Source organism: Cyprinodon tularosa, unplaced genomic scaffold, assembly GCF_016077235.1.
Source record: "Cyprinodon tularosa strain WSP-4 unplaced genomic scaffold, ASM1607723v1 ctg176, whole genome shotgun sequence".
In the NCBI taxonomy this organism is placed as follows: domain Eukaryota; kingdom Metazoa; phylum Chordata; class Actinopteri; order Cyprinodontiformes; family Cyprinodontidae; genus Cyprinodon; species Cyprinodon tularosa.
Genome location: NW_024038582.1, coordinates 616,335 through 636,669, shown reverse-complemented (window position 1 = coordinate 636,669; position 20,335 = coordinate 616,335). Strand labels below are relative to the sequence as shown.

The following is a 20,335-nucleotide window of genomic DNA, read 5'->3' as shown; positions in this document are numbered from 1 at the left end:
ACAAGTGATTGCGCCAAAAGGAGAACTGACTTGTTATGACTGAAGTAATGATGAAAATCTCACTGCACCATATTTGAACTACTGGGTGCTACGGTTCATCTGCCACTACATATAGATATTCTCGTGATTTACTTTAGTTCCCTCATCTACAGGGGCGAGCGAAGCACACCTTTTCCCATCCTCCTTACAGCCTCTGATTGGCTGCACCGCAAAGAGGCTGAGGTGTTACAGCAAATAGTACAGGCTTGTGGGCCGGTCCATTCTGCTGCTCAAGGGAGGTTAATGAGTGAAGCCACTGGGCTGTCAGCCAAACCTGAGCAGCAATGCTAAGGCTCCCACAATGAGCCTGACTGTATTACCACTGAGCTCTGTCTAATTATACACTCCAAGCAAGGCAGGGAGAGACACAGAGCATATTAGGCAGGGGGAGAGGAAAAGTTACCAAGTATCCTGGTCTGGCTCATCGAACTCACCAAGAAGGATGATGGTAGACTGATGTTTTAAGGGTGCGATATAAGATTTGTGACAATTGAAAAGAAGGAGAGAGGAAGATCAGAAAGGCTGAAGGAGAAGCAGCACACTGAGAGGGAGATACATAAAGAGAGAGAGGGAGGGAGAGAGAGAGAGAGAGAGAGAGAGAGAGAGAGAGACACAGCAAAGAGGCGTTTAGAGAGTGAGAAGTAGTAGAGGTAGGAATAGGATGAAGGCAGAGAAGGCTGAGCAGTAGAGAGCAGGAAGAGACTCACAGTGTCAAAACTGGATATTCCTGTGTGCCTGCTGCTGCCTGATCCAATGAGAACAACTCTCAGATACGAGCTACATAAAGGCAACTAGCAAGGTATGTGACCGCAGTGCTTCCTCCTCTCAGTCAGAGTGTGTGTGTCCTTATGTGTGTGTGAAGAAGAGAGCCAACACAGGTGTGTTGGCAACTTTGGATGGCAAGATAAATGGAGTGAGAAGACTGATTAAGGAGTTTAAGTTTATGGCTTTGTGAGGGAGGGAGGTCAGCCAGACATGAAAGAAGATAAAGATTACCAGTGAATTAAAGTTATATGTGTGTTTTTTTAAGACAAAAAACAAAGAGTAGATGATTGAACTGGAGGTAGATTGTGACTGATTGGAAGAGTGTGTGAGGTTTATCTCTCTGGCTGACTGCAGATCAGGGCTTTCAGAATTAGAGCAGTGGGCTTAAATAGCCCTGGTCCAGAGATAGCCAGGGGCCCTCCAGGAGCCCGCTTAAATTGGGAAGGATGGAGATGAGACTGAAAAGGGTGGGGTTCGTCCAGTTAATGTTTGGGTGGGGGGGGTAGTGTGTGTGTGTGTGTGTGTGGGGGGGGGGGGATGGGGGGATGGGCGGGGGCTGGGGAGGGGGGTTTGGATGTCTGAATGAAAGGAAAGTATGATCTACAGATGTTGGCATCAGATCTCTGGCATCAGAAAGGGACAATATGCAGGTGTGCAGGTGCATTTGTTTTACTGTAACCTATAAACATTTATTAGAAGAACATGCGATTGCAGTCTTTTAATTCTCTTACCTGACTTTTGAAACTTTCCCTCATTTATCTGTAAAAAGACCAGAGCAGTATTTTGTACTCTCTGTCACAAACAGTGAACTGATCCTTCTTTTTTATTAATCCTCCTCGCACCCTAGGAGTGCGGTTATGATTTCTATACAGTAGGTGTTGTCATTTTGTTGCCCCGTTTGCAAATATTCTGCATAGAGGAAAATTTACCAAGTTCCAGCAGTCCAAGATGTCCTTCAAGCACGACATACAGCATTTGTCATTGCCAGCTTAATTCGCTTATTTCAATTACTAGGATGATCTGCTGGAGTCAACAGGAAGTCTTAGGTCTCTGTGTTACTGCTTCCTCTAATGCCTACTTTGAAGGAACTGTTACAAAGTGAGTTAATGTGAGTATGTACTTTTGCTTGTAATCTTTGATTTGTCATTCAGTGCGTGTAGCTGCAAGGAGTCCCTCATGATTGTGAGTCTAGATTCACTCTGCCTAATTTAGAAGCTATCTTTATGTTTTAATATTGTATTTGATTGCTAGTTATTAGAAGAAAGCCAGAGGGTTTATATTGTGTATAGCATGGTCTTAAATTGCATTTCGTTTCACTTAATATGCTGTGATTATTTTACAGTATGGGAACAAAAGCATAAACAATTAAATGGGCTGAATGAAAAGTTTGACCCATGTTTCTTGTGTCACCCCGATGAGAAGAACAGGCCTCTTGTGGGAAAAGGTTGAGTGGCTGCTGGCCCTTTAAGAGGTCTATTTTTACAGGGGCACACTCATCCATGGAGTGAGGCAGAAGCACATGGAGACTGTATCTGAGGACCACAGCTTCGATACTGAGTAACTGAGGGGGAATCCAAATATTACTCCTTTCACACAAACTCCAAAGATCAAAATGATAAAATCTGATAGTTATTTTTTTTTATCTAACTGCTGAAGAGAATCAGCCCTTTTTCACAAGGATTCGTCTGAAGTCTAAAAGTGATGAGTGGGTGCATGCAGTACACAAATCCTTTCCCCACATTTCCTTTTCCTACATTCCCACATATTTGTTTTGATATGGAGCTAGATTAAGAGAACTGGAAACATGCATGGCCTTTAAAAAAGCCCCATTAAATATACACTTTAGTTCGCTGAGATCCCCACGCTCCTTGAAAGAAAGCAAACAAAGGTGCACATTTTTCCTCATACACCCATACGTGCAATCAGAGGTGAATGCAGTTCTATTCACCCACACAAAAAAAAAAAATACCGATACATCCTCAATATCTGGACCTAAAATAATATTCTCCTTATGCAATCTGCATGTTATATAATGCATGGCCTGTCATTATCACAGCGCTCCTTCACGCCCTGCTGTGCCTCTCCACCTACAACACCACGCAGACAGGCAGACACACACACACACACCCAACATCTTGTGTTAGCAGTCATATACTCTACTCTAGCACTCTCACCCACGCTGAGTGTAGGCTCTCAAACAGCCACCCTGATAAGTGAGAGGGAAAGACGGAGAGGGAGACTGAGAGTGGGTGGGGTGGGGAGGTTGAAAGTGAAACACATAGAAAGGGAAAACTATAGACTGAAGTGTACATTCATGCTAAGACGATGCATTTGCATGACTGCAAAAATCTATGTCCTTCTTGTATCTGTGATGTTTATTAGGAAGGTGTTCAAACTCCAAATTAGATATGAAGGCCCCTACAGTAGGAGCAACAGCTTGGCAAAACATTTGACCATTTCAAAATGTGAAATGATCAACAAGGGTTACATTTCTTAACAGCTTTGTTCACTATTCAGAAATCCAAGAAACTCTCACCACCTCTTTGCAAACAGAGCAATGGATAATCCCCCTGTTTGTCACTCTATAGTCACACCTACAGAATAGGGCGTGCTTTTACATGCCTTTGCCTGTCCTCCATCTTATCTACTAACAGAAATGAATCATATTTTTTCTCTATTTTGGTTCCAGTTGGAGTGTTTCAATAAGTCACCCATTGGGATATAAACTAATATAAGCATTTATATATTAACGTTCTGACCACAAATATGAATGTCTCTTATTTGGAATCAGTGTGACAGACAAACATTAAATAAATAATACTTGGAACAAGAAGACAAGTTATTTATTTATTTCAAAATTTAAAATGTGCTTTTGACTGCAGTTGTGTTCTACCCCATTGAGAAAATAAGTTCTGGTAAAATCAACGGTTCCTGGTTATTTTCCTTTTCCCTATAGACAAGTTTTATTGCAGATGTTAGATTTATGTATGAATGTTTGGCTTTTCTAACATACAGTGTGAGCATGATTTGTCCTGAAACATTTTATTGCAGCACAGACTGTATGTTTCAGATTGTTGTTCTCCTTAAAGGTGGATGGCAACCTAGGTCAGCAGCAACTTACCAATTATCAGCCAGAATTGCTTTTCATTGAGCTCAATGCAACGTCATATCAGCTCTGATCAGCTTCTCCTACTGAACTGAGGTATCATTATGGCACAGTGGTCTCAGACTGCAGGCCTCAGGAACTACTGATCTGCATCTTCAAGATGTCTCTGCTTTAACCTCCCGACTAAAATGTTTTACTCATTTACAGACCTCTGTATTGCCAACTGTGTCTCAGTTAAGTTTGGGAACACTGTAATTAATGCTTAATTTTACAGTCTGAGCTAATGAACTGTTCAAAGGGACGTGGCTTGCTTTTTGCATGTATGCAAACAAATGCACCATGAGTACCTTTTTCCAGATATCATTTGTCACTCATATGACTTGTAACATGCTTTCAAATCTTGTTGCCTTTTTTTTTTTAGCTAATGTGTTTTTCTTATAACCATCTCCATAAAGGCCAGATGTGTGAAAACCACAACATTGGCTTTCAGATTTTTATTTGTTAAAAAAATAAAGGAAAAACAATTTCTTTTTCTATCCATTTCATAAAATTTCATAAAATTTCCTAACCTGTCACATTACATCACAATGCGATACATTAAACATTCAGGCTGCAATTAAAAAAAAAAAACGTAAAAAAAAAAATAAAAATAAAAAAGTTTAGGTGAATTTAGTAAACGTGTAGAAAATGTATAAGTTTATAAGTATGTAAATTTTTCCCACACTTGGCAAACTGTTGATTTCTGTCTATTTCTAAGCTGTCAAAAGCCTCAAAGAAGTCACCTATTATTACTGGCTTACTGGCATATTTTTCAGCAACAAAAAAGCTGTTTCACATGGCATGGTTCCAAGAAAAAAAATGTAAAAAAGAGAAAACGGGGCGAGCTTCGGTGGCCTGATTCGGATTCGAATCCGACCTGTGGTCCTTTGCTGCTTGTCTCTTCCCCTCTCTCATACCCCCTTTCGTGTCAGCCTACTGACGAAAAAAAAGAGCCACTAGTGCAATTAAAACTACAAAAAAAGAAAAAAAACTTTTAAAAACAGCTTTCCTGTGTTATACTTAAACAGGTAAAAGCACAGAAACCATCAAAAATTAATATTAAAATACCACTACAATGGTATACATACAGTGAAAGATATGGGTTGAAACTGTGCAGTTATGTTTGTGTGTGAATTATGTACTTTCTGTTTGACTCCTACTGCTGTTTCTGAGACAGAGAAGTCTTATTTGCTGTTTCACAAAACCTGCTTTTTAGGATGAAGAGAGTGATGGGTTCAACATGTTTCAAGAGGTGGCATAGCTCTGAGTTATGTGTGCTTGTGGCCTAAATTTACATATAGAAAATCCTTGCTATTCTATTCTAATAAAAAATTAACAAATTAAGAATGTAATAAACAAAAACATAAATGCAAAAATATACAAATAATAAAATATGTATGTACATCTGCAGCCATAAAAACAAAAATGACTGATTTTGTATTTGGAATTGTATTGACGCATTTTACAATTTAGTCCTCCTAGATGTGGACTCCCCCCAGCTGATCTGATATCAGAACAGGCTTAGGCTCTGAGCCAAGGAGCCAGGAGTGGGATGAATAATCCCAAACAGAAGCCAGTGTTTGAACACAGCTGACACTGTGCCAGACTACTTAAATGTGACAAACACACCTGTCGTTCAAGTTCCCTCACAGGGGCAGGGTGTTTCGTAGCAGGCGTTTCGACTCACTGCATGTGCAAAATAAATGTGAGCAGCTAAATTTGCACTTCTGGTCATTTGCAAATTGACCAGAAGCCATGTATGTGTTGTCAGTTACCTGACCACATACTTTGCTGCTTTTCTTGAAATGGATAGCTTTTTTTCTTGGTCTTGACCTAAGTGCATGATGGAGCTGAGTGCTCTCCTCCCCCACAACTACAATGAAGGTCAACAACCTTTAAACCCTGCCACCCACAACTTACACCCACTGTTTTTTCACTTAGACCTGCCTTTCCCTTTTGCGGGAGCCAATGCATTTGAGCTTATTCCCTCTTGGCTTTTTGGTATTAATGTGTAGGGAGTTGTATCATCTGAGACACATTCCATCCCACTGCATCAGCAGCATCTTGGAAAACTCCTTAAACAGCTTGTTTTATTAATTCAATCAAGTCAGGAGATAAGATCTGTGAATTATTTGTGCTTCTTAGAATTTATCAGCAAATCTATAGAAATATAAATGCTCGATTTAAAAATGATGTTTCATGCATCCTATTCAGACATGTTTCTGTTTAAACTGCAGCACTTTCATATACAAGCAGCCCAGGCAATATGTTGAATAAAATGACTGCAACTGCACATGGCAGGGCAGAAGATATGGTGTGGGAGGGGTAGTTGAGCTGCAGCAATAATAGCAGTATATAGCAATGTTACCTTCAATACCAGCAGTGATAAAGGTACTCTAAACAGAGTCTGTAAAGCCAGTCTAGACAGTCTATCTGAATATGAATGCCACTTATGCTATCAGTGAGGGACCTGGCCATGCTGTCTATCCATGGAGATGTCATTTTTGGCTACAGCTTACTGACATTTTAGCAGCTGAAATAGAGAATGAGCAGAAACTCTATGTTTGACTGGCATTCATGGGGGGGGGGGGGGGGGACAACCCAAAAACAGCATGTTTAGAGGAAACAGCATCCCCTGTTACCTCCTCTTTCACATCCACCAACTGAAACCTTACCTATTTGTCCTCGCTCTATAAAGCTTCTTTTTTTTTTTTTTCTTACCACTCTCCCGGTGCTTGCACCTCTCTTGTAAGCCCGTGATCTCATAGCACTGGAGTGCTTCAAAGGCACTAAGTCTGGTTAATCATATCACATACTAGTGCGAAGATCGGCTGCCAGAAAAACAGTGAGCCAGCACACACACATGCACACACACCTACACATGCACACACACTTACACATGCACTTTAACACAAAAAGTTAGCAAGCTAATTTGGGAAGGAGATGTAAGAACAGAAATAGAAAAGCATGACTGTGCATCAGCCTTGTGTGGCATCATCGCTTGCTGTCATCGTGCCTATAGTATCACATTTGAAGGTCTAATGTGTAGGTTCTTCATCATGATAACTGCTAACAGAAAAAAAACAGCCTATTGTGGTTTGCAAAGGTGGTGTTTTAGTATGGGAAGCAAATTATAATCCTCAGAAAGTAGAAATGAAGAGATGAACTCCCATCACACAGCATCTGAAATGTCATTGGAATGACAATAGCATTACACCTGCAATTGGAAATGTCGTGTAAACTGTAAAAGGGTTCCACGCTGACATGTATAAAGGGAGAGATAGAGGAACGTGGGGAAGGCGGATGGCCCCGCTCAGCAGGGGAAAAAAGCAGAACGAGGTTGAGGAATGTTTTACTTCTGCTGACTAGCTGACCTGCATATAATTAGTCAAGTCATATTTTTAACTGATATTGCGTAAAAGCCAGCTTAAGAAGCCATGGCTGCCCTATTTATACCCCAGGGGCAAATGGCCCGTACCATTAATGCAGGGGGGATTTCCTCCCCAGAACTATACTAAGCCTGCCAGAGGCTGTACCAGTTAGGATTCACAAGGGATTAGCCCAGCAATACATTACAGGCCTCAGTACAGAGTTTGAATCACTCACAGCACTAAAAAAGCTTCCTGGATGGGAAGCCAAATGTCTTCAAACTTGGAAACAAAGTCCAGTGGATTTTTTTTTATTTTCTTTTATTGGAATTACTCACACACTACAAGAGTCTCTGCCAGCCACTGTTCTTTCAACAATTCAACCATTTATTAATCCATTTTAGCTATTTGCATATATATAAGTGAGCAGATAGGTACTTTTAAATGACAAAGGAATGTGTTTTTAAGATTAGAGAAGGGCAGTTCTCTAAATATAATAGAATGATGTGAAATTTGTATACATTTTTAAAATAGTAGTTAATAATTATTGATTAAAATAATAAGTTTTAAACTAGTTTATAAAATGAAATAAAAAATTTCTCCAGTAATCAGGTGTTCAGGTGCAATTCTATATTGCAGATGTTAGAATTCATTTGTATGTAATTTAAATAAAGTAAATCTTATTTTTTGTTAAGCAATGCATAAGTCTGCCAGCAGATCTTCTGAACTCTGAAGGTGATAAAGCATGTTGAAAACTAAGTATGCACCTAAAAAGTAACAGTGCAAACAACATTTTAGGCACTGCAAAAAAAAAAAAAAATCACTTTCATACAACATTGACCAGCTTTTTGCATATTCCCAGTGATTTTTTTATTACATTTCTTAAGAGGTGAGCTCCAAGTTTTAAATTTTGAAAGGTTGTCTTACCTTCAATCTGATGCCGCCTCAACAAATTCTTTAGTGGATTCAAACTGGTTAGCCCTACTCCAAAAATTTTATTTTGCTTTCAGTCAAAAGTATCAGACTGATAATGAAGTATTTGTTCTAGACTTTTTACTATGAGCAGAATAATTTGGGTTTAATAGTTTCAGTTGATTGATATTATAGCCTGGCCAGCCAGACTGAATAACACAAGACAATTCAGTCTGGTAAACCATCATTAAGTTTGGCCAGATCTGGCACCACTCATAGTGCAGGAGTCATGACTTTACAATGGGTGACTCTTAGGGCCAGAATTACCCATAATGCAGCACTTTTCTGCTAGCACTGTGATAAATTGGCAAACACTACGAAGCAATGTTGCAACGAAAATTAATAATGCACTCGAGAGCACAAAACCGACAAATTGTCCTCTGAAGAGTATTTTGGACAGCTTTCAAAGTTTGTGAAACATTGGAGTTTCTTCGTCACACCCATAGTCAACTCATTGTTTCAAACTTGATGTGGCCAACCCTGTTAGTCCGGCCTTTGAAAACGAGGTGTACCAGTCATTTATACCCTGTATCAGTCTGGCTAGCCAGGCTAGTGATATGTACAACAAATTCAAAGAGGTCTGATTCATATACAAGTAGTATTAAACAATTAAATGACTCAAGCAGAAGTGGAAATTCTCAGTTTTATTATTTCATATTGTCTTTTAACCGAATATGCTTATGAAACTGGATGTAAGTCTCACTGTAGGCCCGTTTGTCTTATGACCTTTTTGACTGAGGTAAAGCTGCTGGCTCACCCTGCAGGAGAATGGATCAGAGCCCTGAAGGCTGACCTGGCCTGTCGCCCAACAAGCTATTGCCTGTATCACTCTGTCCTTTTATCAGCTTAGCCAGGCTTCTTGTAGTGTAAGCTGCTGCTGTAGTACTCTCTTCTCCCATCAGCCCCTCCCTGCACTGTTTTGCTCCAACTCTCCCCAAAATCTAACCTATGCTCTTCCCAAACATATCTATCTGCTTTTGTGCTTTGCCCTGACCTCGCCATACTCTCCTCTACTCTTCCCCTCCATTCAGATCTATTACATCCAGCAACAGAATTTCTGCTGCATCAGACATCCATCATAGATCTCCCTCTCAGTCCGATACCTGATAGGACATACAATACAGGCCTATGCACAAGGAAGGACAGATTTAAGAAATAAAGAAAACTAACAAAGGGAATGTTTATTTTCTTATTATTCTAAAAGAATAAAATATTCACTCACCTAATGAGGTCATTGCTTTTTTACATTTGATTATCTATGATTTAATGTATACCCTCTGACTGACTCATTTGACCTTTCTTCTTAACCTAACTCTGTTGGTGTGTATCAGTGTGTGAGTGAAAGAAAGAAAGAAAGAAAGAAAGAAAGAAAGAAAGAAAGAAAGAAAGAAAGAAAGAAAGAAAGAAAGAAAGAAAGAAAGAAAGAAAGAAAGAAAGAAAGAAAGAAAGAAAGAAAGAAAGAAAGAAAGAAAGAAAGAAAGAAAGAAAGAAAGAAAGAAAGAAAGAAAGAAAGAAAGAAAGAAAGAAAGAAAGAAAGAAAGAAAGAAGGAAAGAAAGAAAGAGGCAGAAATGAGAGATATGACAAAGAGTTTACATCACTAAATGACTCAGGGAGTGCTATAAATGACTGGTAACATGAAGGCCTTGTGTGTTTGCTTATGTTTATGTTTGTGAGTTTTGAATGTATTTAATTGCCTATGTTGGTTCCACTACTAAAACCCAGTAGTCATTTCTAAATCTCGGTACTGTATTACATACTTCTGCGAACAAGCCATCCTTATTTGTCTCTTTTTCAGTGTGACTGGACTGTCATGTGCAAATTCATATCAAACAGGACCACATGCTATGAAATTATTCAGGTTATATAGTGACTTTAAAAGTAGTAATACCATCTGAACAGTTTCACATTTTGTCACCCTAAAACCACAGAGCTAAATGTATTATATCGGGATTTTTGTGATGGTTTTGCATAATTTTGAAGTAAAGTTTACTTTCGTCATTCACATCTTTTAAGAAATAAAAAATTACGTTTTAAAAGATTGCATGCAGTTGCCTTTTATTTGATACATATAAACACAATTTCTATAAGATAGCATTTGAGAACAAAACACATCATTATAAACCAAAGAGCAGACAGCTCAGATAAAATGTTGTAAAGAGGTCAAAGTCAAGGATTCAAAGCTTTGAACTTTTACTCTAAGAAAACTTACTGCTACTCTTTCAAAATCTAGAACTTATATAAAAGGGGTAAGAAGACAGTGATCAGAAACCTACAGTAGTTTTTATTTTTCCACAAAGCACATACAGGATAAAGCCGGCATGTTGAAGAAGGGGCTCTAATCACATGAAATCAAAATTAAACTTCTGATCTACATGCAAAATAATGTGTTGGAGAGCATTATCACAGCCTATCTCACTAAAAAAAATAAAAAAATCTTACATTTCGTTTTTCCAAATTGCAGTTTGAACTGCTTCATGTTGGTCTGTCACAGAAAAGCTCCCAAAAATGCACTAAAGGTTGCAGTTGCAGAGGGGCAAAACTACTGGACATCTTTAATTGATTTCCCAGTCTTGTTTCTTTCCAGAGTACCAGTATATTTGTTTTGATGTGTTTGGTCCAAAAATTGAAATAAGTCAATTATGACATATTTATGCATCAAGCTGCTTTATTTACAGCAAAGGTAACTCTAAGGTGGATTTCCTTTTGAACAGTTTCATGATGAAATCATTTTCTTCTGTAGAATATTTTTATATAGACAGCTCTGCAGTCTAGTTAACACTTAGTGATTCGTAGACTTCATCCATACAAACTTTTCCTATGCCTTGCTCGTTCATTCTTTTTCTAAATCAAAAATAATATCGTGTCATGAATAAATACATTTAGTGTAATTATTACTGTCTTTTTTATATATGAGTTTCAACAATTGTATAGCATTCAGATGATTTCATTTTCATTTGGCTCTGCAGCTGTTTGGCCCTACATCCAGGATGTTCCAAAATTCTTCATTTGTATTTCTGCCCACATGAAACATTTGCTGGAGCAGACAGCAGCCGTGCCCACACAACCTTGGTGTCTATCATCTTCAGTCAGCATTTGCTTTGAAAATAAAAGTAACATTCTGTAAAATGTCAGAGGTGATGTTTTTGGCAGTTGTCACCTCCCAGTGAGGACGTTTCGACGTGGGCTTCCAGTTGAATTTTGTTTTCACACCTCCATTTCTGATTAACCCTTCTGTCTGAATGAGGTTGAGATGTTAGGTGAGTTTAACATTTTGCATGTGGGTAAAAGCCTGTGATAGGTTCGGCATTTTAGATAAAAAAAAAAAAAACACAGGACTAAACCTTTATCTGGGTTTGTTTTCTGTCCTTACATGTCTCTTGATTGTTTCTGTTCTTTGAATGAATGCTACACTCACCAATGGAGTATTAATAAGGCGAGGCAGCCATACCATCACACTCCACTCGTACTGACTGAATCACTGAAGCAAATCATTCAGAGCTCCCCTGTAGCGCTGCTGTGTGTGTCTGAACTTGTTTCAATGTGTGCATCTGTGTGCGTATGTCTGTGCAAGTATATAAAGTCAAATCAAATGTATTCATAAAAGCTCTCTTAACAAGCAGGTTTGTCACAAAGTGCTTTGATGAGAACAAAGGACACAAATTCAGATGAGTGCATTTGTGTGTGACGGCGAGTGTGTGTGTGCTTTTCTGCATGTTTGTGTGTTCTTGATGGATGTGAGGTTTAGTTTTGAGTCAGAGGCAGCAGCAAAAGCCTAAGTCTGAGAGTGTGTGTAGGATGAGCCTCCTACCACGTCCCTCCCTGTCTCTCATCAACAGTTTTTCTGCCTCCCCTCCATCCCTTTTCTTCTTCTATGTGTCAGCATGTCTTTGGTAAATGTCATTACAGACATACATTCGTGATTTTATTGCTCTTTCACGGACTGATAAGCAAAAAATTATTGTATTTGATAAGAGAAAATGTTAGAAGAAAGAGAGTTTGCAAGGAGATCGGTAATATGCATTCTTAACTGTGCATAGATGTGAGTGTCTGTATATGTGCGTATGCATGTTTGTATCCCTCACAGTGATTAAAGCAAGTAGGCGGCAGCAGCAACTGGTCTGCCTGTGTGGCTCTGCATAGCAGACATGTTTCTCACTGCTAGATATTACTCATTTCCTCAGCCCTTTGCAAACACAAGTACACACACACATTCTCTTGACACACAAATGCTCACAAGCACAACAGACACAGAGACGGATAGCAGACTCTCAGTTTTTCCCTTCAGTTTGGTGGGCTTGCTGGTGTTATTTCACTTGCTCAGAGATCAGAGGCAGGGCGTAGCTGCACGCTGCTGATATCAGCGGGTCTTGGGACCCATGGCAGCGCTGTGAAGGAAGCACTGTGAAACAGTAAGGAGCTGGGAGGTGGGCTGACCCCCCTGGGAGGACTAGAATATGAATGAGTGCCAGCTCTGGGACATCTCCTCACCCCGGTACCAAGGTCAGTCTTACATCAAACCAGTTGCCAACTTCATCCAGCTGCTTGTTTTAACCCAATTTCTTTTGGCTTAGATCTGTTCTTTGCTTTTCTCCTACTTTTAATGTGAATGACTAAATATTTCAGGTTTTATATGAGCAACAATTCAAACATCGCACTTCTCTGAGGTTTGCAGTCGTAACTCTGGATGCATGTTTCTCAATTCTCATTAGATGCATGAAGAGAAAAGGCGGGATGATGTAGACTGATGCAGAAATATGCATGATTTTTTTTTCTTTTTTTTTAAACAATTTAATATTCCGATAACATAATAACATTTATTTCATTTACTTTTCATCCTTTTAAGATAGGTTGCATGAAGGAATATGTAACATTATGATGCACATTTGAGCACTCTTTTCCTTTGAAATGTTTCTGTAAAACAACAGTAGCTTCAGTTAAACTTCAGCTTAGTGTGTTTGTCTGCACAGTGTAGGAGTATTCGTTAGGAGATATTTCTTTTCAAACTCCTCCACATGCACAATTGTACTCTTTGTTTTGCTGTGCTCTTTTTGTAAATTCATATTAAGTTTTCTTGCTGATGCGGGTGTAAGAGTCATCTGAGGACAAACTTGAAAACCTGATTTTCATTATTGATTAAGAAATCTCTATTCCGGACATCATTATCAATCTAGTGGTAACATTTAAATTTGGTAATTTGATAAATTATTTTGACCAGTTCATTCTTTAATGTTATTACTTAGAGTTTTTTTTCCAACTCTTATAATATCAAATCTTATAGTAAAACATATAATTTTTTATTTGTGCGATATTTTTTAAATCAGTCACAACGTAAAATGTTAATAAAATAAAATGTTTATCATATTTGTTATCAATTGATTGCACTAGAATTACAGTTATAATTATCTCTCAATTATCTCTTTTTTATGTTTTGAAATGTAACCTAAAAGTGAAACGGATATTTTTTTCCAATTCATTTTTTTTTTTTTTTTTTACTGTTGTTTTCTGAGCAAAGCATATTGAAATGACATTTTATCGTAAAGTACAGGGTTTTTAATCATTGTTTTAAAAACAATCTTCTACGGAAATGCTAAAAATAAAACAACCATGTAGAAAAATAAATATAAAAGTCCCTGTCTTTGTCATTAAAAGTCGCTGGTAATAATTTGAAAGATTTAGTTTAGTCAGTGTTTATATCTGAATTGCATCTGCTCTTTTTTTTTGCTGCATAAGGCTGATAGAAAATAATAGTGGAAAAACTGATTTTGAGACAGTCCCACATTTTCAGTGACACACTTAAGCAAAGTTACTCCAAGACTCCCTGACTTTTCTTTGTGGTATGCATGAGTTTAGCTGTTCCTGTATGAAGCAATTAAATATGTTCTGTGTCTTAAAATCTATAAGATATGCCAACATAAATGTAAAAGCTAATTCTCTTTTATTTGATAAAATATATTGGTATCCTGTAGTTGGAAAAACAGCAAAAAAGATGAGAGTGCATTTCTAGCAATTAGTATGTTTGCTTGCTGACCCCCTAATAGAAATATGTAACACATGATTTTTTTTTACTTTTTATTTTTGCCAAGTTTACTCTGATCCTTCATCAGACCCCATTTCTAAGTGTGCCTTAAGGTATGGGTTGGGTTACAAACATCTGCTGAGTTTAACAAGGCTGTTGGGGTGAACTCCAAATCTCCAAAAACACTGTAATGGTTGGATAATTTGTCCGAGCTTTACATTCCCTCCGGCATATCAAACCATTTATGAAACATTATATGGTCTGAAAGATGGACTGCTACCAGCATGGAGATATACATCAAGAAAGAGTGATAAATAAATGTTTTAAAGTAAATAAATATGTAATGCATATGTGTTATTACATAGTAAATTAACTATATTTTCTAAATCTTGTATTTAGTCTGAAATTTAGGAGAAAAAAAAACTTTGAAGCCATTTCAGAATGAGTCCTCAGTAAAAAGAATATGAAAAGCAACAAACCTGCTACATCCATTTCTTATCGGGTGTGCATTACTTTAATGCTTGCTGCATTTTTTTTGAGGTGACAAGCATACATCATTACATTTTTATTGTTTATAACAGTCGAGAGCTCTCCCCACCCCTTTATTGGTTTCCAATAAGATGCCCTAGCAGCCTGTTACACTTGGTCTGTTTTTAGACCAAGTCTCTTGATGTGCAGCAGCACACCCGCCTCTCCTAAAAGTATCCTTGTCTAACCTCTCTAACCAGCTGGATGTATATGAGTGTGTGCATATGTGGGGACACAGTTGCCATGGAGACAGTGTGACGGATGGTGAGACGGTAGGGAGTTGGTTAGCAGTTGACAGACTAGCGGGTGAGTGTGGGGCTTGAGTGGCCGGCAGCTGGAGGAGTGACATGTTGGAGGAGAGAACGGCTGGACCTGCAGCCATCATTTCAAAAGGGCTCTTTTAAAACACTAAGGGAAGAATTAGTGGAGCACCCCCGCACTTCTCACTGAATGAAGTGAGGCTGGAAAAATCTCTGACACATTTGAGGGCTCAAATACAAAGACATTCACATATTTTTTCCAAAAACAATAAACAAATAAAAATGATAATGACAATTTTTTACAGATCAACAATAGAAAACATGTCTGCAAAACAAACACATGCAGTCACACATATCCAAACCCCTGCTTTAGCATATGTTTAATATGCAAAGACACCTATCCCATGGCAATATCAACAGTGATTGTGTCAGGTTTTGGAGGGCAATGACAAGCTATGTCTATCAATGGGTGAGTGTGTACAGCTGCTAGAGGGAGTATTTGTCTTTTATTGTCCATATGTGCATTGGAAAGTGAAGAGTTGAGGGGGTGTTGGTAGTAAGCTTATGTAGAATACAAAGAGCACCCGAGGGTGTCGTGGGAGTGGATTGTGAAAGTGGTTCAAAAGCATATCTAAATATTCCAATCATTCCCCTAGAGTCAGAGATGAAAACTCCTGCTGTCAGGCCTGCATGTGTTTTTGCACATATGTAGAGCTCTGTCTCTGAACTTCACTGGCTGCTAAATGTATTTTTAGCTCGCTTGTGGGAGTAATGTGTTTGAATGAAATAAGCAAGATGGGTAGTTTCATTTGCACCGCACTGGACATAGTAGGTAATGACTAATTAGCAACAACCATAAGAAAACTACAAGTTTCTAACCTCTTCAAAGTAGTTTGGAAGAAAGAATGAGTTATTTCGCTCCATCTGTCTGGTACAGCTGAATGTTTGTTTGTATGTCTGACCATACTGACAGCTAAGTCTTAACTACAACTGATGCCAGGACCTAACAGACTGTTCTTTCTCAATGTTCACACTTAATCTCTCCTACTTCTGTCTCTTTCTTTTTTGCTCTTCTCTAGGTGAGTGGTGCTTCAGTGCAAGAGCAGCGACAGCAATCCAATAGTGATGCTGTGTATTTGCCTTCCCCTCTGTGTGCACCCCTCATTTTCTCGTGAGGCCCATGTGACCTAGCCTACACTGACGCACAGGGGGCCCCCACTGCTGCTGGAGCCCACCCATGAATCCAAGCCCTGATCGCAGCAAAGAGCGCCTCCCTCCTAAAAAGAGGGAGTCTCGACAAGGATCTGCAGAACACCAAGTTCCTCTGGATGACTTTAAGCCACCTGTGCCCTTCAGGAGCCGGCATAGCACTAATAGAGGGGAGGGAGGCAGGGAAACCAGTGACCGGGACAGAGTTCTGTCTAACCCAAACCCCCATGTCCTTCACAGCCCTCCTGCACCAGGCCTCCATGTTCCATTACCATGGCCGCTGAACTACTCTTCAACCATTTCTCTTCCGCTTTTCCCAGGTCAGGTCAGCGACAGAAGGACCTCAGGGTCTCCTGCCTGGAGAGATGATCCACTCACACCACCTTTGCCCCATCATTCCAGGTGGGTCAGAGGGGAGGGAACCTTGTCTATGCCCCCATCTTCTTCCTCATTTAAGACCCCTTTTCCAGCTACTACAAGAGAGATGTGGTCCTACATTAATACTGGTCGTCGGGATTATAGCCCCTCTCTCTTTTCCCCTTCATATCTGTTTAACCCTCATTCTTTGTATCCCCAAGACCCCAGCTTAGTTGAGGCAAGAACTAGGTGCATAAGCAAGAGGCCAAATGGTTTGGATGGGCCAGGCAGCAGGAATGCCTCATCTTCCAGACCTCTGCTCACTGGAGAGTATGGGAATAATAGCAGCAGATCTAGGATGGAGGTCAGTCCTTATACCTTGCATGCAAATGGAGGACGTAGACAACTGGAGGAACTATCATCCCCTGTTCATTCTTCAGGAGTGTTTTTGTCAGACTCTCAACCACAAACAAGCCCAGATCCACATTCCTCACTGCAGGAAACACATCAGTCTGGGAAGACCAGCTCCACATCACTCCCTACTAGTCCACACAGCCTTGGACCAGACCCAAGGGCAGGAAGAGGTGGGCTCCTGGACCATATGGGAGCTACACCTACTGAGACACAAATATATTACTCCTTAGGAACAGTCAACAATCCAAGCCTTTATACCAAGACCTACCCCCTCTCTAGCTCCTCAGGAACACTTTCATACAGTCTGCATAGCGAGCCTGGTCCTAGTCAGCACACCCTAAGAAATTCACCACAGTCACCCCTGAGTCTGCCTAACAGCCATGACAGGCCGCAAAGAGATTGGGTCAGAGACCCTGAAAGAGACAAGGTGGTCCAGAGGGACAGGGGTAAAGTAAAAGAAAAACCATTACAACACCACAAAGACCAAGAAAGAGACATTGAGCATGAAAGTCGATGTAACAGAGACAGAGGGAGATATTTTTCTCCTTCCACTCCTCAGACTTTGTCTCCAGCTCCTCATCAATCTCCCTCTGCACTCCTACCTCATTTTACCAAGGGGTCTCTTATTGAGCTGGCCAGTGGGCGGTTAAAACGCATTGAGGAGCTGAGGACTGAAGACTTTCTGAAGAGTGCTGATACATCCCCAGAGTTCCACCTCAGTACCTGCACTGTTCTTGTGATTTCTCCCAGCAGTACACAGGGTTTCAGTCACCTTCAGGTTCACCTCACTGATCGCAACTCTCAGGTGAGCACTCACTGGGATCATATGCTTCTTTTATAGAGATGAATAGTTGTCACATTAAATAATATCTCACTAACAATGAATTCCTGTTTTTGTTCTATTCAGGAGTTACTGCAGGTCTTGGTGGAGTACCCCTTCTTTGTGCGAGACCAGGGTTGGTCATCCTGTTCTCCTCAGAGAACTGCACAGCTGTATGGCCTGCCCTGCCGTCAGCTTAGTGAGGGTGATGTTTGCCTGGCACTAACTCCAATGCCCACCCAAACTCAGCGAACACCCAGTCGTACTAGCTCTAGGGCCCATCGCACACAACTTCTCCCAAGAGAGTCAAGCAGCTTGCGCAGGGAAGAGATGCCACCCCCACCACCACCTCCTCCTCTTCCTTCCCAGCCACCCCTTTCAACACCAGGCCCTTCTTGCCAACAGGCTGCAGACAATCCTGCTAAGGAGCAGCAACGGCCTCGTAAGCGTCGTTGGTCTGCACCGGACACACTTTCCTCAGCCAGAACTGATAAAAGCCTCCTGGATTTACCTCATGGCTCTAAGTTAATGAAGTGGCAGTAGAAACTTGCACATGGACACACTTATAAACATACACAAGCATATACACACCCTCCTAGTCTCTGTTGCACCCATCAAGACAAACAATGGAGAGACCTCAAGGCAGGGTTGCAGGGAAGGTATGCACAAGAAAAGAAGACACAAACACAAGTGATTCGTCAAGTCCATCAATCTGTAGCCACTGTTGGCCCTTCTCATTTATTTCCCTTTCCTTATCAAATTTATTTCTTCTCTTCTCTCCCCCTTTAATTCCCATTTCCTAAGAAGACTAGCAGTGTGCAGGTCAATAATATTCTTTACCATTTGGTACCTTGTAGTGTTGGCAATTTTCTATTTAATTTGCATAAAATTATACTTTAAAGTGGCCATCTATCAGTTTGCAAAAACAAAACATCCTTTTTATCACCGTTTTAAAATAATACCCAATTTTACCCAAGGTATTCCCAAAGGGACTGTATTTGAATGACTCAAATAAACAATATTTGTAAGCAGTAGGTCACCTAAAGGCATTTAAGCTTGTCAAAAGGACATAATCTATGATTTTGTTTTTTCAAACTGACCTAATGGCAGTTGAGGAAATAAATAAACCCAGAGCCTATCACTTAACTTTCAGGTACTAGGCAGATTTACATAAGAATTTGCCATTTTTAGCATATCTCCATAATTGCCCAAAAACGTACCGTATAACCAATAAAATAAATGGCCATGGCATTAGATAAGTTCATAAGAAAGTATGAACTTTTTTTTTTCAAGATTACAAACCAGAAGCAGAAATGAATTAAATAATGTGTAGGCTCTAAATTAGTGTATGAATTGGTGACGGGGTAAACTGACTCAGAGATGGAGCAGGAGCTAACTCAATGACTGTACAAAGACACTGAAGACATTTAATGAGACAATCAAGCACCTGTCTGTGTTCACTCTGTTTTTGTTATGGTTGTCCAACGCAGCAACTCAATGAAAGTAACTACTGCAGGGTATTTACAATCAGTGTTATGAAAGCAAACGTTATTGAGGAATTGCAGATATATATCTATATAGATATATATCTATATAGATATATGTAAACATTACAGATGTTATATACAGTAATTATGCTAAAAAGATTTAATGCAATTTCTGTCAATCTTGCAATGCAGTTTTTTTATTATCTAGTGTTTTTGTTTCTTGCTTCTGAGCCGATGTCTTCACACCGGCCTGGGCAGGCAAGGTGAATGTATGAGCAAATCTTCGCCTTTTTTTCTAATTCTCCTCACTGGGAGTCATTTTAAATGGTTGTTCATTAAAGCATTACTGTCCAATATGTTCTTAACATTATCTCTGAGAAAGGGAGAACACTAATGAAAACTGCGTAACAGACAATCCCACCCACACAGACAGGTCTGTGCCACAAAGCCTCAACACTCATGGTGTTTTTCCATTAAATTCTGAATGATGGAAGGAGTAAAAAAGGTGCAGAATGGCTGAAGAGTAATGGTGCTAATAACACGTTGGAACATGATGCTTTGTGAATGCTCTTGACCCCTTTGTGTACTGTACGCTTCCGTCTCATTTTTTTAATGTACTGTATATGTTCAAAGGCAGGGAAAAATGATGAAAGTATTTTAAACTCAGATACGGGTAAATCATCTGATTCAGCACTCTCTTTCACTTTAGTTAGTTTTCTTTTTTATTTTAAAAGAGAAAAATATGACTTGTTATTTTATTTTATTTTTAAATGTTACAGCTACAAAAATGTATATTTTTAAAAAATTGTGGATCTGTTATATATGATGTTCGCTAGAAATAAATGAAGAAAAAGCTTTATAGATTTAATTCCCTTTGTCAATTTATTCTGCATATTTGTTCTAGTAGGAGAAAATTAAATTATCATATTTTATGAGTTTAACTTCAAAAAGGGA

The 20,335-nt window shown here is 39.4% G+C and overlaps 1 protein-coding gene across 2 annotated transcripts; it reads left to right on the top strand.

Moving 5' to 3' along the window:
• The first annotated feature begins 330 nt into the window (after positions 1 to 330).
• zmp:0000000926 (ataxin-1) lies at positions 331 to 20,244 on the top strand. 2 transcript variants are annotated; one of them, XM_038281830.1, is made up of 3 exons: positions 331 to 838; positions 16,174 to 17,879; positions 17,982 to 20,244. In XM_038281830.1, the coding sequence occupies exons 2-3, from the start codon at positions 16,332 to 16,334 to the stop codon at positions 18,435 to 18,437; spliced, it is 2,004 nt and encodes a 667-aa protein (XP_038137758.1). In that variant the 5' UTR covers positions 331 to 838; positions 16,174 to 16,331; the 3' UTR covers positions 18,438 to 20,244. The 2 variants fall into 2 exon arrangements, with proteins under 2 accessions (XP_038137758.1, XP_038137759.1); XM_038281831.1 differs by lacking the exon at positions 331 to 838 and adding an exon at positions 12,535 to 12,790.
• Positions 20,245 to 20,335: the final 91 nt, after the last annotated feature.